The sequence below is a fragment of the Zerene cesonia genome, chromosome 14 (genome assembly GCF_012273895.1).
Source record: "Zerene cesonia ecotype Mississippi chromosome 14, Zerene_cesonia_1.1, whole genome shotgun sequence".
Taxonomy (NCBI): Eukaryota; Metazoa; Arthropoda; class Insecta; order Lepidoptera; family Pieridae; genus Zerene; species Zerene cesonia.
The window spans coordinates 1,079,140-1,103,197 of record NC_052115.1 but is presented as its reverse complement, the minus strand read 5'-3'; the positions used below and the strand labels follow the sequence as shown (position 1 = coordinate 1,103,197).

Sequence of the window (24,058 nt, the reverse complement as noted above, 5' to 3'; positions counted from 1 at the left end):
CCCCCCCCCCCCATTTATAACCTTAACATTGATATATGAATAATAGTTTCATTCACCTTATTATATGTCATGAATTCTCAATTACAACAGATAAAACAGGTTGAAGTTCTTGTTAAAACTTCATTTATTGCTCAGGTATCCGTAAAAGTATGCTATCTGCTTTATGGTACATGAGGAAAATGTGTGTTTTAGGAAGCTGTTATTAGGTACTACACAGTGATTTAAAATGAGTCACAATTTGGTATTAAGTTAATGTTCGGCTCTTACAAGCATTTAAATAATGGGTAGAAACTTAAACATAAATTTTGCTAGGAATAGAAAAGCTAGAAATTTAAACATCAGGGATTTTTCATGCATTGATTAAGCATGTGGTGGGAACATTGTGAAATCTTGCTATAACTGATAATGATTATATCAAAAAAAAAATAATAATCAGCCCCTGACACTCTTAAGATATAGAATCTAATGATGGTCCCAACTCGCAAGTGTAAATCATTTAATATTGATATATTCTTAGACTCACTAATTTGAATGATAATACTATTTTTAAAATGTTTAATTTTTTACACTATTATGAGAGTAATGCCATAATTCACTACTGGCCAAGTGCGGGTTGGCAGATGTCATGATGTCAAATCGCTATTAATTAATCAGTATCAGTAGATTCAGATGCACATTTTTCATTTACAGCATTATTAAGAATCAAAAAAATTTTCAAAATGTAAAATCAGCGAATATTTTTTTATTTGAGTAAATATTAAGAATTTAATAGCCACCAAGTTTAAAATATCTATACTAATAATGTAAGCGAGAAGAGTGATGAACAAAAGGTTCTATGTGATCCCTGACTGCTATATGCCCATGGTACATATAGACAATATATGTACCATGGGCGAAGCTAGGGCAGTCCGCTAGCGTTCGCTAATGGAAAGTTCATTATTTTTCTTCAATCAAATTGAGTGTTACTATAAATTTTGAGTTTATGTATATTTATTTTGGCCAACTAGATGTTTTGATAAAAGTCAAATAAAATTTACAAAATTTTGATGTCAGTTGTGTTAAAAAAATTTTATTATATATCAGTCCAATTAAATATAGGTAAGCAGAGAAATATGTTTAATTATTATGCACTATTTAATTAAAAATTGTTTATGTTTACGAAAAAAAAAATTTACTAAAAAAACATGATGTCAAGCACATAATTGTTAGCATACAATGTTCTGATTCTCTCTTTGCCCCTAAGTTTTGTCGTATTCTACCATACCGTCGTATTGTCGTTTTACTCGTATATGGATTTAATTGAAAATCTATTCACTCATTTTCATTATTTTACTTCTTTGATGTATCAAAGTATCTGAAAACCTACCTATCTTAAGATAATTGAGTTTATAAAAATTGCTTCACCAAGTGAAAGGTGAAGGACAGTCAATACTATTTTTATATAATGAAATAATAGTTTAAATATGTTGCAGCACTATCAATACTAACAAAAAAATTATGAGTCATGTTTCAAATGACCAAACATGGCGAAATCGTTCAAATGAGCTTTGAAATATTCAAATGTATAACCACACTTATCCATTTATCTCTGTATCCATTGATTGGTGGTACGAAACGTAACCAGCTGAATTACATTCCCTATCGTGTTTATTAATTTGTGTTCAACGCGATACAATTGTTGGAGCTGCAACTGCAAGACGCGATGCGCTCGCGCTTATCAGACAGGGTCAAGAATACGTTACTCAGCTCATATAACAGTTCTAATTCACTCTCTTTCACATGCCAACGTTAGACAGAGATGCAATGCGGGGTAACGACCGTACAGACGTTGGCTAAACTGACTTCGTGTCAACGAAAGTCCAGAAAAGAGGTCATTCAATGACGGCGCCTCTTATGAAATGGATGCATTCTTGCATATCTGATTAAGATATTAAAGTATCAACAGTTGATTGTTAGTTATTATAACAGTTATTAGTTATTAATGATGTATAATAAATGATACTATTAAAAGGCCATAAGCTGTTGCATGACCGATGCAACGATAAATAACGATATTGATTATTTCTATGGTGCACGTGTAAATAGCTATTTTAGCATTGCTTTATTTTTATAACGACTGCATAGGTCGTCGTTCTCGTGATCTTATCGTAATAGATCGAGTGACGAAACAGTATGGTTGACTTCCGAAGCAGGTTTTGACGGAAGGTTTCAACTATGTAATGATACTCGGGTGAAAGTGCGTTACTAATGTTTCACACAAACACAACACATGCAACAGGTGGAGCGCCTTCTCATACCGGGACGAAAACCTGATTTCTTATCACGACCCAACAGTTAAATTTTATGGAAGCTAATTTTACGAAGCTAAAAGTAAAGAATAGAAGTTAAGACATATCGCTAATAATATTTATTTCCAGAATTTCTGATCCCAATGACAAATTGTCAAATGCAATGTTAATTAAGTGAATTTTCTTAAACATCTGTTCTGAAAGTTGTAAATAACTAAATATAACCGTACAGAATGTAATGAAAAACATGCATATTTACTTCGAACAGCTGTGCATTCAGCTGGTTACATGCATCTGGTAATTTAAATACTTAATTTACACATACATGTCTCTATTAAAATAGAAAATATGAAATGTTTTGTTTATACTGTATTGTATGTACATGACATTTGGTATAAAATAAAGAACGATTTGATAGTGAAATTTTTGCGGTGCTAAGCCAAAATTATTCATAATTGACTCACTATAAATAACAGAATATACGCCCCTGCGCAGAAAATTTCAATTCCGTCGACACTTCCTAAAGCGAACAATGAGGTGCTAGATGTGTTATAACTAAATTAACTTTTTTTTATCTATGAACTGATTGAAATAAAATTTAAAAGCGTCAAGAGAACATCATAACATGCACGTAAAGAAATTGTTAAAAAAATATTCTTCATTATTTTATGGAGATAAATCTGTTTTATTGCGTTGTTTCTTAAGAAAGATTGTGAGTTGTAAAATTTATTTTACAATACTTTAATGTATTCCGTAGCCCAACAATAGTTTTTTACAATCAAAAAACTTCCTATAGAGAGTTTTTGAGGTTAATAGCCGGTGTCCCTCACATATTATAAAATGTACCAAATCGTGAAATATTCAACGAATCAGTCGACCGAATAAATGAAGCTTTTCATACTTATATTTGATACATACAAATATTTGATACATTTTAAAACATTATGACCGACCCGCACCATCCCAATTGTTTCAGAAATGAGTTCAAGCGTATGCTACAAGTGCAATCGCACCGGCCACTTCGCCCGCGAGTGCACGCAGGGCGGCGTGGCCTCGCGCGACGCTGGCTTCAACCGGCAACGGGAGAAGTGCTTCAAATGCAACCGCACAGGCCACTTTGCGCGCGACTGCAAGGAAGAGGCCGACCGTTGCTACAGGTGCGTGATGTCGCAAATTAATTTTTTTCTTCATTTACGCAGCTTAAACCGAACCACTAAGCTCTTAGGTGAAGTTTCTTATAGACATACATTACATACATACATATTTTGTATTTTTTTTTTGTTTTTTACTTCATAAATTTTACTGGGTCAACCAATTTTGATGATTATTTTATTTGAAAGCTGGTGCCTTGCGTGTGAAGGTGGATTAGTTTGTTGGTAAAAATATATTATAATATTTCATAGCATAGCATTAATATGCTCGCAAAGCGTTTCGTCAAAGAATCCCATCTAATTATTATGGAGGACTCGGTCGATATAACGACCGCTTGAAGTTTTTATTATATGGTTTGTTGTGTAACCAAGTAGTTACATATAAAATATTTCTCTAAGAATGTCGCGTCATTGAACCTGACCCTGACCGAATCGATCTACATTCGGTACTGGCGAATTAACAATACTAATTTTATCACAAGTCATTGAACTTGGCCGGACGTGTAAAATCGTGTATGCATATAAAAATTTACGTATATCTTTTAATTTCATTTAATATTATTTAACTTGGAAATAAGCTTAGTCAAGTGATTGACAGAAAAACGTATAATTTTAAGAACGAATAGTAAAAGTATGAGTTACAAATTATAATCCTAATTATTATAATGTGTACGAAAGAAAATGAAAATATGCATATTTATGAAAATAAATATATGTAACTTGAAATTTTAAGTTTCATGATATTTGTTTTATTTTCAATTGTATGTTACAATAACTTGGCCACATACCATACATTTGTTATGTAAACTACTTCTAGACCTTAATCATCACTACAAAGCAAACACTTCAGCTGGAATTGAAATTTTATGCATATGTACATGTTTAGATACTATTAGTATCTATGACACTTTGGCATACTATTCACATTATATATTACATTGTGTCATTTTAACTAGCAGATAAGCTAAACAGAACTATGAAAACGGCCACAGAATTTGCGTATTAAGGAAAAGCTAATGTAGTGTCAATGTTTCCAGATGTAACGGCACGGGGCATATAGCGCGCGAGTGCGCGCAGAGCCCGGACGAGCCGTCGTGCTACAACTGCAACAAGACGGGGCACATCGCGCGGAACTGCCCCGAGGGCGGGCGCGACAGCTCCAACCAGACCTGCTACAACTGCAACAAGGCCGGCCACATATCGCGCAACTGCCCCGACGGAACCAAGACCTGCTATGTGTGCGGGAAGCCCGGACACATCAGCCGCGAGTGCCCCGAGGCCGAGCGGAACTAACACGAGACCCGCACCCCCTATACACATTATAAACAAATTCAACTATGTATATTATGATGCCACGCACGGACTGTAAGCAAAGGACGCGTTAAGCATTAGATCGTAAGGCCACAGACTGTACGAGATGAAATTAATACAACGGAATTATAAGCAGCGGTACGCAGAGACTGAGGGTTTAATGTTGACTTGTATATAGGTCTCCCGCGCGGTGTTCGCCGTAGGTTAATGTTTGTTCTTGCACGTGAAGTTGTGTTTTTAAATCATTTAATAATCGTGATTGAACTATTGATGAGGTAGCGTTACAGTTTTTAGCATTACAGAGTATATATTTAATATATTTTGTACAGATTTATTTGTCAAAAGATAAATTGGTTGCTGGCGTATGATGACTTTTCAATGTTGTGGAGACCCCGGAGATGTGACCCTGTCGGGACTCCTGCTCGTTTTGTCGTTAAGCAGGAGGCGCCCTTTCCCTCATATCTTCGACTATAACTATCAGTTAATCTTTGTTTTTTTATAATTCCTTTGTTTATGAGGTCCTGCTGATTTGTGGAGAATTCAGTGGTTAATTAATTAGAATTTCATTAATCAGAATATTTTTTATTTTGTTATCCCTTACAATGTGCCTGTACAGTGAACACATCGAATGTAAAGTATCAGCTTCAGTGGGAGATAATAAAAATCTTGCCTTATTTTCAATAAGTTTTCCCTCTTGCCCTGATTCTCGCCACACAATCACACAAACACCTAAATCACATATAAATAAAAATTATCATTACACTATAGAAAAAAAAAGAAAAAAGCAGCTTCACTTTACAGTCTAATTTACTGTTTGTTTATCTATAAAAATATCGATAACAATTGATTCTAAAGATTATGATAATTAGTGCTTATAGTATATGTGATGATGGTAGGAAGGCTGTGAAAGAGAAAACTATTAGTATGCTGTACTTTTAAAGAAAAATAATTGGGAGGAACATGATGTTTTTTTCACATTGGAAAAAGATATGAAAAGTTAGTATAAAGCGTTACTTGCGCTACGTACGTCTACCCAATAAGCTTACAGGCACTTATTTGCACATATGACGAAAGAAATCATGCACTATACTTCTATACCAATATATTAGAGTAAAGATTTGCACGTATGTTTGTGATCTTTTCACACAAAAACTACGGGACCGATTTCAAAAATTCTTTCGCCATTAGAGAGCTGCTTCACTGAGTGACAGGCTATATATGTACCACAAGCGAAGCCGGGGCGAACAGCTGGCAATATATAACCTTAGTTTGTATAGGTACATAGCAAATAGAACTTGTACTAAAAGTCTTCTATATTAAATGACATCACGCTACTTAACGAGCGTTTGAGTGAGAAATATGGTCGCTGTTAAATAAATGGAGAGCCCAACTATAAGGGACATTTTATTGATACAAACAAAGGTAACCTGCATAATACACTGTACAGAAATCGTCCATATATATCCATATTTAGCAACGCTAATTTAGCGAATAGTACAATTTAATGAACCAACCAAATGGTGGTGTTGGCATGGTCGTAATGTAATGTGTAATGGATTATTTATTTTTAAACTGAAAGCTTGACGTAAAACGAATCGGAGAGAGGACTCTGCCAATGAACCTAGGCCTAAGGTCGATTGCAGTCCTGCGCATTTGCAAATGTATTGCAGACTTTAAATTTAAAAGGGAGGAATAAAGGAAAGGACTGACTCCCGACTCTCCCACTCACCGTACGAAGCACCAGCACGCTACTATTTCACGCCGGTCTTCTATGGAGTTGTGGTACTTTATAGCCCAATTTGTGGCAAAGCCTGCTTAACTCCCACACACAAAAATTATATTTACGTCTTAGATCAATTAAATCTGCGTATGTAAGGTATATCGGTGTATAAGTATGTGTGTAAATTTTTATCATTAAAACGAAGGAAGTAAAATATCGAATAGATATATATCTACGGCTGCAGTGCAGCCTCTTAACTGATATATCAAAGTACTCTTGTGCCTCAAACGAAAAGAGAGTAGGTAATTCATTAATATAAAACCGCCATGTGTATTCGCTCAACAGGAAATTTTTCGATTTTTTCTAACTTTCTAATCTACACTAATATTATAAAGAGGAAATTTGTAATGGATAAACTCAAAAACTGCTCTACCGATTTTTAAAAATTCTTTCACGATTAGAAAGCTACATTATCTGCAAGTAACATAGACATTATATTAATTATAGAAAAAACAAGAGTCCGTAAGGGTTTTTCGGACCCAAGGTGTAAAAAATCGTTTTCAACGCAACTGCTGTACCGATTTCAAAAATCTTTCACCACTTGCAAGTTGTAACTTCACTGAGTGACTTAAGCTATATATGTACCACGGGAGAAGCCGAAGCGAACAGCTGGTTATTAATATTATGTGTGTGATTTGTTGTTTAATGTAAATTTTTTTATTGGTGGGTCCTGTAGTTTTCGAGAAAATCGTGAAAAACAGTTATCGCTGGGAGTATAGATGCCACCTTATTTCCCTAGCGAGTAGCGACAACCATTTTTCTCGAAAACTATAGGACACAAAAAGTTAAAATTGGACACACAATTACACAACATTTTTTCAAAATTTCAATTCTAAACTCGCCGCTGAGGAAACGCAGTATTTTTATACAATCTACATTATTACTCTTACCAATATGTCAGTAAGATTAATATTTTGTAACTAGACGTTCGTCCCGACACGGCCCGGATATAGAGATTCCTATTTTATCGCAAGGGAGCATTTAATCGGGACAAAAAGTATCCTATCACCCAAGTTAGCTCATACCCTGTCTATATAACAAATTTTATCGAAATCCGTTCAATAGTTTCAGCCTGATAGACGGACATACATTCAAAAAATCCATTTATAATTTGAAATGTGATTTGTATTCACTATATTCATACATGCTTGCCTTATTTTATTTTTAGATGAAGTTATTTTATTGTAATATTTTAATCCTTTATTTTTTTATATCTATAGTACATAATGGAAGTGACGCTCCAAATTACAAATAATTTGTATGGCAACTCTAACAGTCACTCATTCACCGGGTGTGGTGCGGCTGCGCGAAACAAGTTTGGGCTTTACTTTTTCGTATGAATTCAGTAATGGAACGGTATAACGAACTTGTTTTTGATTTATAAAAGAAACTTTCAAACAATAACTTTAATAAATAAATGTGTCATAGTGTGTATAGTGTTTTAAGCATATAGTGTTTCTTATTTAAAACAATACAAAGTCAACCGTTTCCATGGGCGTCAACTTCGGTTAAAAATAAGTAAGTTATTGAATTAATATTAAGGTTAATCTAGTCTTATATTTTATAAATGTGACCTGTATGTAGTAAAGCTAATGAAAAACTTTGTAACGCTTCTATTGCGTGTGAGTTTATACATGTTCCGGAGTAAGAAAAGGTTGATGACAAACAGTAAACAAACGTTTATGAAGTTAACACTTTGCTTTGAATCACGATTCAATAAGTTAACTACTTTAAAAATAAACCCATTAATAGCTCTTATCAAAGCCTACTGAAATATCGAATTTCTTTTGGTTAATGGCATAGATATTAATATAAAAAAAAAATAATTTGTCCACAGGTAAAAGACTGAAGAATGAATCTCATATACATAGCTCCATTGCTCATATTACAAATATGCGCGGGTCAAGAATATGCTACACCAACTTACAACACAGATTACAACAAAGTAAACCCAACCAATGACTACCTCAATACTAATGACCCTCGATATGATAATCCGTATGACCCAAATCGAAGGTTTCAAAATCGTAACCAGTATGACAATCCCTATGCAACGGATAAAAGATATAATCAGTATGATAACCGTAATGATGTAAACCAGAATGTTTATACACCTGAAAATACACCTCGACCTGTGTGGGATTCGAACAGAAATTTTCCTACATCATACAAAGGCGGTGAATTGGAACATGATAGTGTTATTATTAATGAGGCGTAAGTATTTTAAGTAATTATTAACACTATTAAATATAAAATTTATAATTTCAAAAGTAGGAATGTGAAGTTCAGTTTATGTTTCAAAATTGTTTAATTGATTTTTTATCTAACAAATCTGCCAGAAAATAAGGAAAGATATGCATGCTGATGTATACATGTATATGATCAAGTATTCAATAGAGCAAGGCACACAGTTTACATATTTTATTAGCACACAATAGATTAAATTTATATTTAATTAGCTCTTACTCTACCTCCATGAATGTAGCCCTTGGCTTATGCATTAATTAGATAAACAATTGAAACTCAACTTGCATTTACATTCAATGTTAAAGTTGAATTTCTTCCTATATTACATATTTTTATTAGAAAGTCTAGCTCAAAAGTAAATAGACCAATTTGTATGAAATGTACAATATAACCCCTTTTTTAATTAACTTAAGGGTAAGGACGGCTGAACACAAGTGTGTTTAAAATAAGGCGAATATTTATTATAGACTTAAATCATTTGGCGATTTTAATTACAGATCTTTTTATACAGATTTTTTTGAAATAGTAACTTTTTTCAGAACATATTTTATAGTAGCATCAAAAATGGTCCGTCCTGGTCAAATATATAAAATATCAGCAAATATATTGAAAGCAAGACTGCAGATGACAATAAGAGCATCTATATCTTGTAACGGAGTGGAAATGGCTCATGTCGTTGAGAAGGTGAAGGAGGGTGTACCTGAGATTCTGAATATGAGAGTAAGTTACTTTCTTATTATTAATCTGTCAAGGTCTAATGATGATAACTTAAATTGGGATTATAAATTTATTAACTAAATAGAGTTGCGCGTGTTCCTCACCATTATAAAGAAAAGACGCTCATACTGGCTCCGCCCAGATATCAGGATTCCCATTTTATCTCAAAGGAGCATTTTGTGAAGTGTGATTAATTTCACAAATTTTGTACATAGTTATGCCCAAATTCGAATGCTAGTATCTATCTAGTAATCAATGTTTTTGTGTTAGTTTAAATGACATTCAGATTAAAGATTTCCCTCCATACACTCAGGTACCGCCAACATCTGTGCCCGGCGACTATAAGTTACGTGTAGAAGGTCTCTACTTGGACGATCCCTTCGGTGGAACTGCTTTCGCCAACGAGACACAGCTGGACTTCTCTCAGAGGTTCATGACAATATTCATACAAATGGACAAACCAGTTTATATGCAGGGACAGACTGGTATGTGTTTACTCTGTATAAATAATATATAAAAAATATAAAATCTGTGCAGCCCTTATTTTCGTTACAAGTTACGAAATAATATTATCTTACTTATCGTACTAATCTTATTTCCTCTTTCCTACTAATACTACGATGTGTATGTGTTTGTTACTGTTTCACGCAAAAACTGCTGAACCGATTGCAATGATATTTGGTACGTAGACAGCTGGACATCTGGAATAACATATAGGCAACTTTTTATCCTGATATTCCTACGGGACTTACGCGGGTGAAACCGCGGGGCGTAGCTACTACTAAATATTTGTTAATTATATTTTTAAAAACTAAAAATCCCATTGAATAAACATGTGATTTTTACTTTGTGGTGAATTTTTTTTGTTTCCCTTTTAATCAACTATTGCTTATTGTATTGCATTGCATTAAATAGATACTTACATTTGCCGGTCTAAAACACGTGTTACACAATGATAACGGATGCATTTAGATTTAAACTGCAATCTAGATCTCAAATCTAGTGCATTAACTCTAACCTAGTTGGCAAGTTGTAGTCGCATCTGCGTTTTATTTATGTTCATGATATATTAACTTTATATTATATACAGTATCATTTTATGTAAAATAATAATTTCAGAATGTTTAATTTATTTCTCATATTCTTCCTAAATAGCTTGCCCAGTGAAATCTTACCGAAAATTCTATCCTATCTATCCACATGTCAACCCAGTTGGAGTTGAAATAGTTTGTAATTTATAAAAGGCAAATATAATAAATACCACATTGTTGTCAACACATATGTGTCTTGTATCAATGTATAGAAGCGCCTGTCCAGGAGCGATAATAACATCTTATTAAACAATTTAAATTAGTAGGAAGTTATATTCATTGTGAGACCGCTTCCTTGGTACAGTGGTGTGACTGTCCGTGAACCGAATTAGGGGTCCTTGATTCAATTCTCGATGGGTACTAAAATAAGAAAAAACCTCGGTCTGGCAGGGAAGCCTGTGTCTATAAAGAAGATTGATCAGTGAAACAGTGCATCCGTCCCATACCCCACAGGGAAATTTGAACAATTTGCTTAACATTCATTGTACAAAAGTAAGATTTTCTGTCTCTTCTTTTTAGTGCGATTCCGAGTAATTCCAATCAACACAGAATTAAAAGCATTTGGTAGAGCCATAGATGTCTTCATTTTGGATCCCAATGGACGAATCATGAAAAGATGGCTTTCCCGACAGGTAACGTATTTTTTTTTGGCTATTATTATATAATTTGCACTATAAAATAGTTTTCCATAAACTTATAAGAAGATACTCATCTTTTATGCGAATAAAACAACCTTAGACACAATATTTGCTAGGTCTTCTAAAAGAGTCAATCTATATTTAAAAAAAAAAAAATTTCAATAGCATACTTTTAAGAAAGAAAAAAAAATTTTTTTTTCCTCCTTATGGATATTATACAAGGATCAGTTTCGCTCCATATGAACAACAGAGAAGTATAAAATGAACGTGAAATTGCGTGTCATTTTCCGACACGTATAGTGCTATATGATCACAATACAAAACATAATAAAATCTGATTCTCACAAGGAACAAAGGCGATACTCGATATTCCCAATAAAACAACACATTTCGCTTATAAACAGTAACACGTTACGTAAATAGAGATTAAGGGATTAAAACACATTGGTCTAAGTCAATAAGTGCTTTCATGGATGGAAGGATTTTGATTAAACACATTGGCGTGTACAATAGAATAAAAAGAGTATTCATTGTTACAATTATTTACATGGGTAAAAATGTTTTGGGGTAACATAGGTTTTTATTCAATTTAAACCTTTCTTTTTAGAGAGTATGTTATATTTAAATGCCGTCGAACTTTTGATTCTTGGGCATGCCGGTTTCCTCACGATGTTTTCCTTCACCGTTTTAAGAATAAGAGAAATAGAATCGCCTTTAAATTGTGATACGACCAGTTTCTGCGTAGCAGTTTATACTGAGAATAGACGGCATAAAACTCTGCAGTTGCTCTTTTCAAATTAATTTTATGTACAAAATTTTCATAATATTTATATTCAACTGTGTGTTTCTAATGCGATTTAACATTCCACGGATTTTAAATACAATTGCTATTCTAAATTTCTACAAACCAACTGCGGCACACAGACCGATAATACCAGTTTTAAACATTTTTCATATATCATAATTATCATACCACAAAATTAGGCTATCCCTACTTCCCTTCTATATTAATATTATAAATACCAAAGTAACTCTGTCTCTATCTCTGTTACGCATTTACCAAACCACTGAACCGATTTAGACGGAATTTTAGTATAGAGATAGTTTAAGACCCGAAAAAATGTTTATGGTAGTAACTTGAAAATAGCACGGGAACGGGAATTATGCGAGTTTTCCTTGACTACGCGAGCGAAGCCGCGGGCGGAAAGCTAGTACTATCTAATGTGACATAAATTAAGCATTGTTGTGTGTGGTTCTGAAGCATCAAACAGATTGGTTATGAGATTGTCACTCGGCAGAGCAACTTCGGCACGGTGAGCCTGCAGTACCAGATGTCGGAGCAGCCGCAGTTCGGCGAGTGGCGCGTGCGCGTGGAGGCGCTCGGCCAGACGGAGGAGGCGAGCTTCCTCGTCGAGGAGTACTACCAGACGAGGTTCGAGGTGAGCTAGTTGGTTTACTACTCTAACGTAAGTGTTTATTTATTGAAGTTAAAAGATGGCTACTTGAACATTTTTATTGTAAATATTAATTATTATTTTTAGTTATTATGTTATATTGAATATAAATAACTAGACTTATAACCGTGCTCAAAAATTGTCTCAAGTGAACTCTGCCTATGCTTATATTAGGCAGCGGTTTCTAACGAGCGAATACAATAGACTCTGAGTGATAGGTAATTATTATTTACAAACCGTTCGGTTTTTTTTTACTATATATCTTTTAATAGGCGAGAGCTGGAGGGGCGCAGACCCGTCTCTATTTCCTAACCCTTCCCAGCACTTTCCTTATTGCCAGTCGTTCCTCCTTTACCCCTCAATAGCGAGCAGTGTATTCGCAGAGGCACTACCTTTGGGAAAGTTCATGGTTGGCGGTGATCGTTTGCCATCAGGCGATCCTCCAGTTCATTTGCCCCTTATGCCACAAAAAGAGGCGATCATTAGTCTAGTAACAAGGCATCGATTTGTCCGTTTGTCAGGTGAACATAACGATGCCGGCGTTCTTCTTCAACACGGACGCGTACATCCACGGGCGCGTGATGGCGAACTACACGTCGGGCGCGCCCGTGCGCGGCAACCTCACGCTGCGCGCCACGCTGCGCCCCGTGCCGCAGCACCGGCCCCGCGACCCGCGCCCCGCCGCCGACCCCTACGCGAGGGGTGAGCCAGCAGGAGGGATATACCCCATATTCCGTTGTCATAAACATATATTATATTTACATATGTAATCCACATATCCTTAAGAATGAAGAAAAAGAAAATCGATCAAAACCAGTGACGTAGGTATTAAAGGGCTTGGCGGGACAGTGCCCCGGGGCCCTCAAGCTCAGGGGGCCCGCGGATCCTTACCAGAAAATCTCGATCGAACTCAACTTTTCTACGGGAACCGAATCCATACCATATGTACGATACGCCAACGCTCTACCACTAGAGCTACGGAATACTAAAGAAATAATAAATAACACTACAAAAATAGTAATTAATAAACCTATATGAATTGACACACATATATTCAAATGGATATACGCATATTTCAAACTATATTATTAGCAGATTTAACTTCAAAAACCTTACCAGTTTTGATAGCAGTGGGCCTCAATTTTTTATCTGCCTCAGGGCCTTAGGTTACCTAGCTACGATACTGATCGAAACAACAGTAATTAATGAATAGAAAATATAATTTATTTTTAATCAATTAAAAAAATTAAAACATGTATATATACACATAAAAGTCAAAGGTAATAACAGTAAGAACCTGTGGGGCTTGTGGAACTCATGGCATCCATGGGTTCCACTGGAGCTTAATCAATACATTCAATCTTTGTACAATAATGTAGGGTATCTTCGACGGTAAAGCTATAATTCGAATTTAAATATTCAACGAAAAACAAATTTCAATAAATTATTTTATAAGCGGAGCTACCGGTATAGTGCCTTGTATTTTCAACAACAATAAATAAAAACATTTTAATTTGAGCAATCTAATTCGGGCACTCGGCAGTGATGTAGCTGATCGTTTATGTATAGGAATGACGAATAAGAAATATTTGTTCACGCAAGTTTGTCTGCGGCAAAGCTTATTTATTTGATTTGATGATTTCCCACCAGCTCGGCCGAACTACAACCCGTACCTCTACAACGAGAGCGCGTACCAACCGTTCGAGTACGGCCAAGAGGAGTACAACCAGAGGAATATCAACTATAGGCCCGGACAACCCAACCAGATAGACCACCCGGACTGGTGGTACGACCCGCAGAAGGTTGTCACCAGGATGTTCAATTTTGTAAGTTGATTTTCTATAGTATGGATATGGGGTTTATTTTTTTCGGGTATGATTCAATGTTGTATAAAGTTTATTTTTGGTTCTAGGTCACTTGAAAACTATTATTTTATTGTTTTCAGACTTTCAGACTTGATTTACGCAGTCAGATTACAAATCAAGTTTCTTAACAAAAATAACGCCGTAGCTAACAAGAAAAAAAAGATAACGATAATCATACCTATTTTTTACTAAACAACTTAATTTTTTTTCTCATAGAGGGTGTCTTGGATGTGGTGCACTTTGTTCATTAAAACTTATAGTGTACTAACTTATATTCTCGCAGGACGAAAAGTATCCATTCTGGATGCCAAAGCCGGACCCCATCGATTTCGCGAACCACGGCAACAACCTGAACTATAACACCTACACCACTTCACCTTCATACAATTATTATAACACGCCGGGATACGATCAGCTGCCGTATTTGAGATTTGTAAGTGTTTTTTTGCTTATTAAAATATCTGATAACAAAAGTATGGGATTTATAAGCAAATTCGAGACATAAAGTTTTTATTATGTTATTCTGGACGAAAAGAAGAACTTTTGAGCCAAGTCAACAGTGGACATAATTTTAAACTATGTACCTTATGTATTATGTTCTATAATAAAACCTTAAACCATTTTCATATAAAACTATATTGTCATTAAGGGGATTATATTGCTCAATGACCTTGACGATTTGCTCACTACAGTAATATTTGTCATTTTTGGCGTCCCCTGGCGTAGTAGATATATAGTCATTCATCTTTTTAGTGTCGTCCTCTTATCTTTGTATATTTTTACAAAAGACTGTTTATATCATCACATCTCGATCTATTAAAAAAAATCTTATAATTTCCTTATAAAATTGTGTATTTTCACCTTACTAGAGTATTTAATCAAATTTTAAAAACGTTAAGAAGTTACATTTAATACAAAAAAATTAATCAAAAAGCCAATTTAACAAATCCATCATATTTTCTTGCAGTTCAACGGCACATACGACTTCAAATACCCAATGTCTGAGCTAGCGCAACTGGTGCCGACTCTAGACGGGGTGGAGGTGATCATCACAGCGTCCGTGGGTGACCCGTTCTTGGATGACGTCATCGAGGCTTACAGCATAGCGAGGATATACAACTCGTCCCTGTCTGTGACGTTCCTCGGTGGGGAGCTGCAGGTGTTCAAGCCGAGCATGCCGTTTGATGTTTATGTGAGTATATCGCGGACTGATGATTGCCGATCTTGTTTATATTGTCGAATGTTACTAAAATTGAGCTACAATTATAATTATTGATATTTGAATGGCAAATTAATTTTTATTAATATACTTTCCGTCAGCGTCATCGCTGCGGTGGACATTTCTTTTTACTTCGTGTATTTTCAAAGAAGGCGGCGTGACATTTTTAAGGAAATTTTTTTTATAAAATCCCAAGAAAATATATCCTATAACCAACCAACAAACTAACAAACAGAATGTTTTTTTTTATATCCTAAGTTGTACGGTAACTCCGCAGATGGTGGTAGCGTACCACGACGGGTCGAAGCTGCCCGCGTGGCAGGCGGCCGGCGTGTCGCTCGTTGTCACGGCGCAGCTGGAAGGCCGGGGCGGAGCCCTGGAGCCCCTGCGACCCACGCTCGTGCCCGGCCATGACGCTGTGTGGCATTTGAAGATTGATCTGTATAAACTGTTGCGTGAGTATCCCCATTGTTATAAGTGTATGTCGGTTTGTCCGTCTATTTGTTCAACATTGGCGCGTATATCATTGATTCGAATAATATTGGTGAAAAAAAAGAAACAAGGAAATAAAGGAAGGTTTGAGTAACATTAAAATATGATCTGTAATATATGAATATACTAGGTGCGCCCCGCGGTTACACCCGCGTAAGTCCGTATTCCGTAGGAATATCGGGATAAAAAGTTGCCCAAATGTTATTTCAGTTGTTCAGCTGTATGTACCAAATTTCATTGCAATCGGTTCAGTAGTTTGTGCATGAAAGCGTAACAAACACACTTACATCCTTACAAAATTTCGCATTTATAATATTAGTAGGATAAGTAGGATTTATAATATTTAAATTTAATATACCATTAGTGGCAGTTGATCAATCCGGGTTCAAATACAAGTTCTCATAAGGTTCTCACAAGTTCTCATTGAAAGTTTCGTTTAATTTTTGTGGACATATATATTTTTTATAGAACAGTGTGCAAATTATCACGGGGATGGCTTCTATAAATTCGTTTCCCTTCTCTCCACAGACCTGGAGAAAGACCCGAACTACCGCGAAACGCTGGACGGCATAACCGGCATCCGGCTGAACGCGCAGCTGGCGGACGCGCGCGGCGCCCGCGCCGCCGCCGACGTGCACCTCGTGGCGCACTACTCGCCCAACCACCACCACATCCGCGTCTCCACCAGCACCACGAACGCGAGGGTTGGTGCCCGGGTGCTCTGTTTCTCACGAGCTGACGTTCATACATACAACGTTCGGCTGGAAGATTTAAAAAAAAATTAATAACGTAAAAGGCGGGTTCGAACCCGCGTCCTATCTCTGGAGCCGAGTCGCTTATAAACATGCAATACAAGCAATGAAGATTAACAAATACCCTATTAGACTTGTGGTTTGCATAGTCCTGAGAGTGTGAGTTGTATTATATTGAAATTATATATTGTTTCAGGTCGGTGAATACATCATATTCCACGTACAGAGCAACTTCTACATGGAGACGTTCAGCTATGTCGTCATGTCCAAGGGGATTATACTTACTAGCGGCCAGGAGAATATGCAGGTGTGTTTGTGTTATTTAACTTTTTTTAGTTTGTTTATTTGTTAATATAAAAGACGAAAGCGCGAGATTTTTGTTTTTTCTGGCTACTGACATAATACATATATAAAAAGAGATTTTAGTTAGATTGTAAATTTTGAGAAATCATTTTATACTGAAATAATCTAATACATACTCGTATGTGAATTTCCCTAATGAGAAAACATCAGCAGGGCAGTTGTTGGCAATCTTTAAAAAAAATCACTAGGAATCAGAATAAATTTTTTTTAAGGTCTACTACAATACTTTAGTAAAATTGTACTTTTATTATAATGAATAAGTCGGAATATATAAATATCGACTCAATATGTGGTGGTGCGCAGGAGGGCGTGCGCACGTTCGCGGTGGCGCTGTCGGCGGAGATGTCGCCCGTCGCCACCGTGGTGGTGTGGGCGGCGCAGCGCCGCGCCGTCGTGCTCGCCGACTCGCTCACCTTCCCCGTCAACGGCATCTCCAGGAACAACGTGAGTACGCACACGCACACGCACGCACGCACGCACGCACGCACGCACGCACGCACTCACGCACGCAGACATGCGTTGCGCAGAAATAGACGTGCACCCACGATATAACGCATGCACACAAGCACATATGCACTAATATATATTTTTTTATAGATTTAACCGGGAAGAAATGATCGACACAAATCCAAAACCTACCTGTGCTTATTGAAAAAAAAAAAAGTTAAAGTAAAGAACTGTTAGTTTTCAAACTATAATAAAAGAAACACGTTAAAATTTTAACATTTAAGTGAATCCCTATAGTCCAAAATGATATTTTCTTGGCGCATATGAATAACAACAAATCACGTTCCAGTTCACGGTATCGATAAACAACCGCAAGCACCGCACGGGCGAGCGCGTGGAGGTGGCCATCTACGGCGAGCCCGGCGCCTACGTGGGGCTCTCCGGGATCGACTCCGTGTTCTACACCATGCAGGCCGGCAACGAGCTCACCTACGCTAAGGTCACTTGTTTATCATCTATCTGCAGTTTTATCAATAAACTACAATTATGTCGATGACGTTTACGTGTCAAATGTGTCACTTACCTACTTTGAAACAATTCTTGTGTTTAATAAAGATTTATTTTATTTGCCGATTTATGATTACGCGAAATTTTAAAAAAACGTTATTGACTTTAAACCTATGACGTCACAAAATGACGCTCAATCGATCCTATTGTTAGTTGGATCGCAGAGTACAATTATTATAAGTAAAAGTCTTCTCAATCGAGAAGCAACGTAATCAGTGGTATTTTTTAAATTGTCCGTGAGCCATTGTTTACTCTCTGATATACATAGATAAGGTTTGTTTAACTATGTAAGTGGGAAACGAGCTTATGTATACTAAAGTGTCTCAAAATTGAGTATTAAATCATTCATCAATTACTTAAGAATTTTACATTATGATTATATGTTAATAAATGTGTTTTGTATTTTTAATTTAAATCTGTGCTTTGATTGAAAACGCGTATATTGTCAACAGGTGATATCAAAGATGTCGCAGTTCGACGAGGCCACGAACGGCACGTTCGCGTACACGTGGCGCTCGCACTTCGGCGACGCGGACGAGCTGGTCTACTTCCCCTCCACCAGCTTTGGGATAGACGCCAATCGGACTTTTGAGTGAGTTCTTCTTATCTACATACATTTACATTTGTTTTGGCCAAAATAAATATTGTTAACGTTTTGTTTTTTTTCTACTTATTGTTACAGTAGAGGACTGAGGCCTTGAGAAATCTAGGTCCATCGTTGGTCTTATTTTGTCAGAATTTCACACGAGACACGTTTTTGCTTTTATACTGAGTTTATATTGATTACATGAAAAGTTTATTTAATGGATTTTTGTTTTTTAATTGATCAAATGACATTCAGTTTATATATTGAAATGAGGCTTCAAGATATATCCCACAACAAATTGTTCGTTTCAATTGGCTATCGTATCTCATATCGTCACGCTTCCGCAGGTACGCCGGGCTGGTGGTGTTCAGCGACGTGGCGGTGACCCGGCGGCACACCAACTGCAACGCCACCCTCGGGCTGGCCGAGTGCCTCGACGGCAACTGCTACCCGGTGGAGAAGCACTGCGACGGCGTCGCCGACTGCGCCGACCGGACGGACGAGGCGCACTGTGAGTGTTGCCATAATTATAATAATAATCATTTATTTGTTTGAATTGTGATAATACAGAGTTCACATGGTCAACAATAATATAGTCCACACAATTCGCCAAACAATTGGCATACAAATTTCATATTTTTAAATACATATTTAATCACAGTTTCATATTTGGATTAGAGAGAAATTTTAATGTTTTTATGTTTGTCATTTAAAAAATTCATTTACTGATGGTTATGGTCATGGGACGCGTTGCTATGACGTCATTTTATTGAGATGAAAAACTAGACAATTATTATTTCAACTTGACCATATATTTTAATCTGTAATTATCTGTCTTTATATAAATATTTTAAAATGATTAACATCATCAATAATTTTCTTTAAATATTTTAAACTTTTACCATTTATCATGGGTTCGGAAACCAGTTATTACAGCGAAAAGTAGGAAAGAAACCCTGCAGTTAGCAGAATTTATATTAACACAATGTATATATAATAATAATTATGTCAAAAAGCTGCCCCGTGGTTCTAAGAGGCAACATTCCAATTTGTAAAGTCTATCCGTTCTAAAGATTTTGGCCATTGCATATAAGGAATGACTTATAGCCAGAAGTCCGCCATTTTTTGTATTGTGTATGTATACAATGAATAATAAATAAATAAATAAACTGCGACGTCGCACAGGCCCGCGCGACACGTCGCTGGAGCTGAGCCACTTCCGCAAGTTCCGCTTCAGCCGCGTGCAGCGGCAGTACGACAACGTGTGGATGTGGCGCGACGTGAACATCGGGCCGCACGGCCGCTACGTGTTCACGCTGGACGTGCCGCAGGTGCCCGCGCACTGGACCGTGTCCGCCTTCAGCATGTCGCCCGCGCTCGGCCTCGGCATGCTGCCCGCGCCCTGCACCGTGAGTACGACACACTACACTCTACACGCTACACGCTACACTTCACACGCTACACTGTACACTTCACACGCTACACTCTACACTCTACACTTCACACGCTACACTCTACACTCTACACTTTACACGCTACACTCTACACTCTACACTCCACACGCTACACTCGTCTACGGTTATACTGGTCTAGATTAATTATAGACGAGAATAATAATCTATGTTTAAAATTATACGACCAATATACAAACCAATGTTTTATATTAATCTAAATCGACACTAATCTACATTTTGTATAATACACATGCTAACTAGCTGCACGTCTGTTGAGTTGGATCAGAATGCGCATAGTGTACAAATATCATTAATCGGTTGATTAGTTTAGGTGTCTAGCGCGGACAAACGACGTGACACCTAATTTATATATATTATGAGATAAGTTGTTATCGTCTGTTAATGGACACATGTTTTGAAGCGGACGGGAAGGACCAAAAATAATAACACTATTTTTTTAATACACGTTTTATTAAAAAAATATATACATACAGTCTTCTAAAAAATATGACATCCTTCCTGCCCACATCCAGGACGACCAACTTATATCCTATCCTACTAATATTATAAATGCGAAAGTTTGTAAGGATGTGTGTGTGTTTGTTGCTCGTTCACGCAAAAGCTACTGAACCGATTGCAATGAAATTTGGTACGTAGACAGCTGCACTACTGGAATAACATATAGGGAACCTTTTTCCCGATATTACTACGGTGAAACCGCGGGGCGCAGCTAGTAAAAATATATTTTTTCCAGTACGTCGGCATCCTGCCGTTCTTCATCAAAGTGGAGGGTCCAGACCAATGCCGGCAGGGCGAGCAGTTAGGCCTGCGCGTGGTGGTGTTCAACTACCAGCAGCAGGACATCGAGGCGGTCGTCGTGCTCGAGGCGTCGCCGCACTACAAGTTCGTGCACGTGGAGGAGCACGGCATCGTGAGTTGTTGCTATCCCTCTCGCACTCGTGTCAAATTCTCTTACGTTATATCGCTCTGTATCTCTCGATTGTGAGCTCAGTTATTACTTGTACTCGTGAATGTAACTGCTTTTTAAAAATAGTTGTAAATTTAATTTGTTCAATGAATTATAAAATATTAGTCAATAGTTTCATGAATTAGTGTATTGAGTACGTCTATGTATCTTAATTATGAGTGCGACAAAAAGAGCTATAAATTCGTCAGACGATTATTCAATTTCACAACATATGCATTTTCTATTTGTTTATTATGTATTTGTTTATTATTGTGTGGCACCAACTTAGTCTTATTTTATTAAAATCTTTAACGTTTTGTGACTTAGGCTACTGTTTAAACGCTACCGACTTAGATATAAAGTAAAAGCGGCGGGAAACAATGAGGTAGATAGACAAATAGCTTCGATCGGCGTATTTATTTGTATATGTGTGTCCCTACATAAGGCATAGAGTTGGTGTAAAACATAGGTTTATTCATGATGCGTCCCCAAGGTGCGGTCGTACAACCCGCGCACGTCGTTCGGCGAGCACCAGTTCTTCGTGTACATCGCGGCGGGCGACGCGGCCACCGTGCACATCCCCGTGGTGCCGGCCGCGCTGGGCGAGCTGCGCGTGCGCGTGCGCGCCGCCACGCTGCACGGCGAGCACCGCGCCGCCAAGACCATACGCGTCGAGGTGCGTACGCGCACCGCGCACCGCGCACCGCGCCTGCTTCACTTCGATTTGTTTTCTTTTTTAATCAGTCTGTTTATTCAAAAAAAAACCATCAAAAACCGTTGTGTAGTTTATAATAAATAAGCGTACTAAGCGTGCTATGTACTGATGGTGTATCATCTGAATCTCTTTCGTTTCGCAGGCGGACGGCCTGCCGCAGCACCGCCACCAGTCCGTGCTGCTGGACCTGTCGAACCGCGCGTACGTGTTCCAGTACATGCACGTGAACGTCACCGAGACGCCGATCATACCGTACGAGGTGGACAGGTACTACGTGTTCGGCTCCAATAAGGCGACCATCTCGATCGTCGGCGACGTGGTGGGACCCCTGTTTCCGACCATGCCGGTTAACGCCACCAGCCTGCTGGATTTGCCGATGGTTAGTGGGCTTTTTCTATTTGTTCTTGATGTTTTGTGTAATAATTATTTATTTAACAAATAATGGCGGTGTGGTGTGGGGATAAAATTAAAAAAAAAGTCTTTATCTTTATATGCTTCGCTTCTGTTCCCTTCAATTTCTATTTTTCTGCCCTCCCAATTTTATCTAATTGACCAGTTTACCACTAAAAAAGTGATGGTAAAATTTCAATTATCTCAGATTCACGTTTGTTTATGACCACTGAAATGCTATGAAATAATCCATTTACCATAAACTCAAATTGCGTATGCATAATAATGACAATAAAACGATTTCACGCGGCAGGAGTCGGGCGAGCAGAACATGTTCAGCTTCGCGGCGAACATGTACCTGACGCTGTACATGCGCCTCATCAACCAGCGCAACCGCACGCTGGAGCGCGACGCGTTCGCGCACATGAACGTGCTGTACCAGCGCCAGATGTCCTACGTCAAGCCGGACGGCTCCTTCTCGCTCTTCCGCTCCGATTGGTCAGTGCCTTTGTATGATGGAATGGATGAAATTTCAATTTTGAAAATCGAATGAGCGAAATTCGAATTTAGGTTCGGATTCAGAATTGGTTTGAATTAAGTATACGTCACTAAAACCGAACAGCAATTTGAACAATATTACACAAATAAGAACTAATTATAGATTCTGGCTAGGTCATCTAGGATTCCGGGATATAAAATATATATAGAGTTGCTTTTGTGTAAATTTTGTAAAGTTAAGGTCTACCTTAACTTTACAAAAAAAGAATAGATGGTAGAACGAGAGGTCTCTATTCTTTTTTCTTTACACCATCACAAAATTTTCTGATATTTCCTTTTATACCAGGTTGCCTGGCAGAAATTGCTGTTTAACCATAATGCCGGAATTTGTATAATATATTAGTGTTTTATTTCTTTGTATGAAGTTAAATTGCTTTTAAAATAAATGAGTAAAGTAATATTCTTTTTTAGGAATCAATCTGCGTCAAGCGTATGGCTAACATCTTTCTGCGCCAAAATTTTCCAAGACGCATCTTTCAACGAATGGGAGAACTACATTTACATTGACCCTAATGTAAGTTGTTTCAATAATTACAATTCGATATATAAATAATTAACAATAACCGAAATTGTTAAATTTAATGTATTTAGTCATGTTTTTTTTTTATTATGTTGTTATTTTTTTTAATGACTTTTATAAACTGATATTAGATTATTAATTGGAATTTTAAGTGCTTCTAATGTTCTTAGTGGATCACCGTAGCATTTTGTTATTTCACTATTTCTCAAGCGCCAAGTTAAGGTAATCGTAAAAATGCGCGTGCGCAGGTGATATCGATGGCGGTGTCGTGGGTGCTGGAGCACCAGAGCCCCGAGGGCGCGTTCTACGAGGTGACGTGGCTGCCCGACCGCAACGCCAACACCACCATCGGCGTGCCCAAGGACAGCCAGCTCTACCGCGAGGCGGGCGCGCAGCTGCGCGGCAGGGAGGTGAGGGGGGAGGGGTCACTAGCGTCCTGGCTTCGTCCGTGCTATACATGTAGCCTATAGCCTTCCTCAATAAATG

The 24,058-nt window shown here is 37.3% G+C and overlaps 2 protein-coding genes across 2 annotated transcripts in view; both read left to right on the top strand.

Annotated features, from left to right (window-relative positions):
* Positions 1-5,323, top strand: part of LOC119831634 (CCHC-type zinc finger protein CG3800) — a 6,994-nt gene extending 1,671 nt beyond the window's left edge. Inside the window, exons 2-3 of the mRNA XM_038355069.1 lie at positions 3,265-3,445; positions 4,477-5,323. Coding sequence (XP_038210997.1) covers positions 3,267-3,445; positions 4,477-4,732 — 435 coding nt within the window. The 5' untranslated portion in view covers positions 3,265-3,266 and the 3' untranslated portion in view covers positions 4,733-5,323. The remainder of the gene's footprint in view (positions 1-3,264; positions 3,446-4,476) is intronic.
* A 2,484-nt stretch (positions 5,324-7,807) lies between these two features.
* The window catches only part of LOC119831995 (CD109 antigen), a 25,032-nt gene continuing 8,781 nt past the window's right edge, over positions 7,808-24,058 (top strand). Inside the window, exons 1-24 of the mRNA XM_038355573.1 lie at positions 7,808-8,048; positions 8,368-8,744; positions 9,317-9,497; positions 9,808-9,979; positions 11,105-11,217; positions 12,522-12,662; positions 13,199-13,379; positions 14,328-14,503; positions 14,826-14,975; positions 15,510-15,734; positions 16,039-16,216; positions 16,782-16,957; positions 17,202-17,312; positions 17,672-17,812; positions 18,165-18,314; positions 18,835-18,974; positions 19,316-19,479; positions 20,154-20,377; positions 21,177-21,353; positions 21,883-22,065; positions 22,247-22,483; positions 22,808-22,992; positions 23,464-23,566; positions 23,821-23,982. Coding sequence (XP_038211501.1) covers positions 8,383-8,744; positions 9,317-9,497; positions 9,808-9,979; positions 11,105-11,217; positions 12,522-12,662; positions 13,199-13,379; positions 14,328-14,503; positions 14,826-14,975; positions 15,510-15,734; positions 16,039-16,216; positions 16,782-16,957; positions 17,202-17,312; positions 17,672-17,812; positions 18,165-18,314; positions 18,835-18,974; positions 19,316-19,479; positions 20,154-20,377; positions 21,177-21,353; positions 21,883-22,065; positions 22,247-22,483; positions 22,808-22,992; positions 23,464-23,566; positions 23,821-23,982 — 4,032 coding nt within the window. The 5' untranslated portion in view covers positions 7,808-8,048; positions 8,368-8,382. The remainder of the gene's footprint in view (positions 8,049-8,367; positions 8,745-9,316; positions 9,498-9,807; positions 9,980-11,104; positions 11,218-12,521; positions 12,663-13,198; positions 13,380-14,327; positions 14,504-14,825; positions 14,976-15,509; positions 15,735-16,038; positions 16,217-16,781; positions 16,958-17,201; positions 17,313-17,671; positions 17,813-18,164; positions 18,315-18,834; positions 18,975-19,315; positions 19,480-20,153; positions 20,378-21,176; positions 21,354-21,882; positions 22,066-22,246; positions 22,484-22,807; positions 22,993-23,463; positions 23,567-23,820; positions 23,983-24,058) is intronic.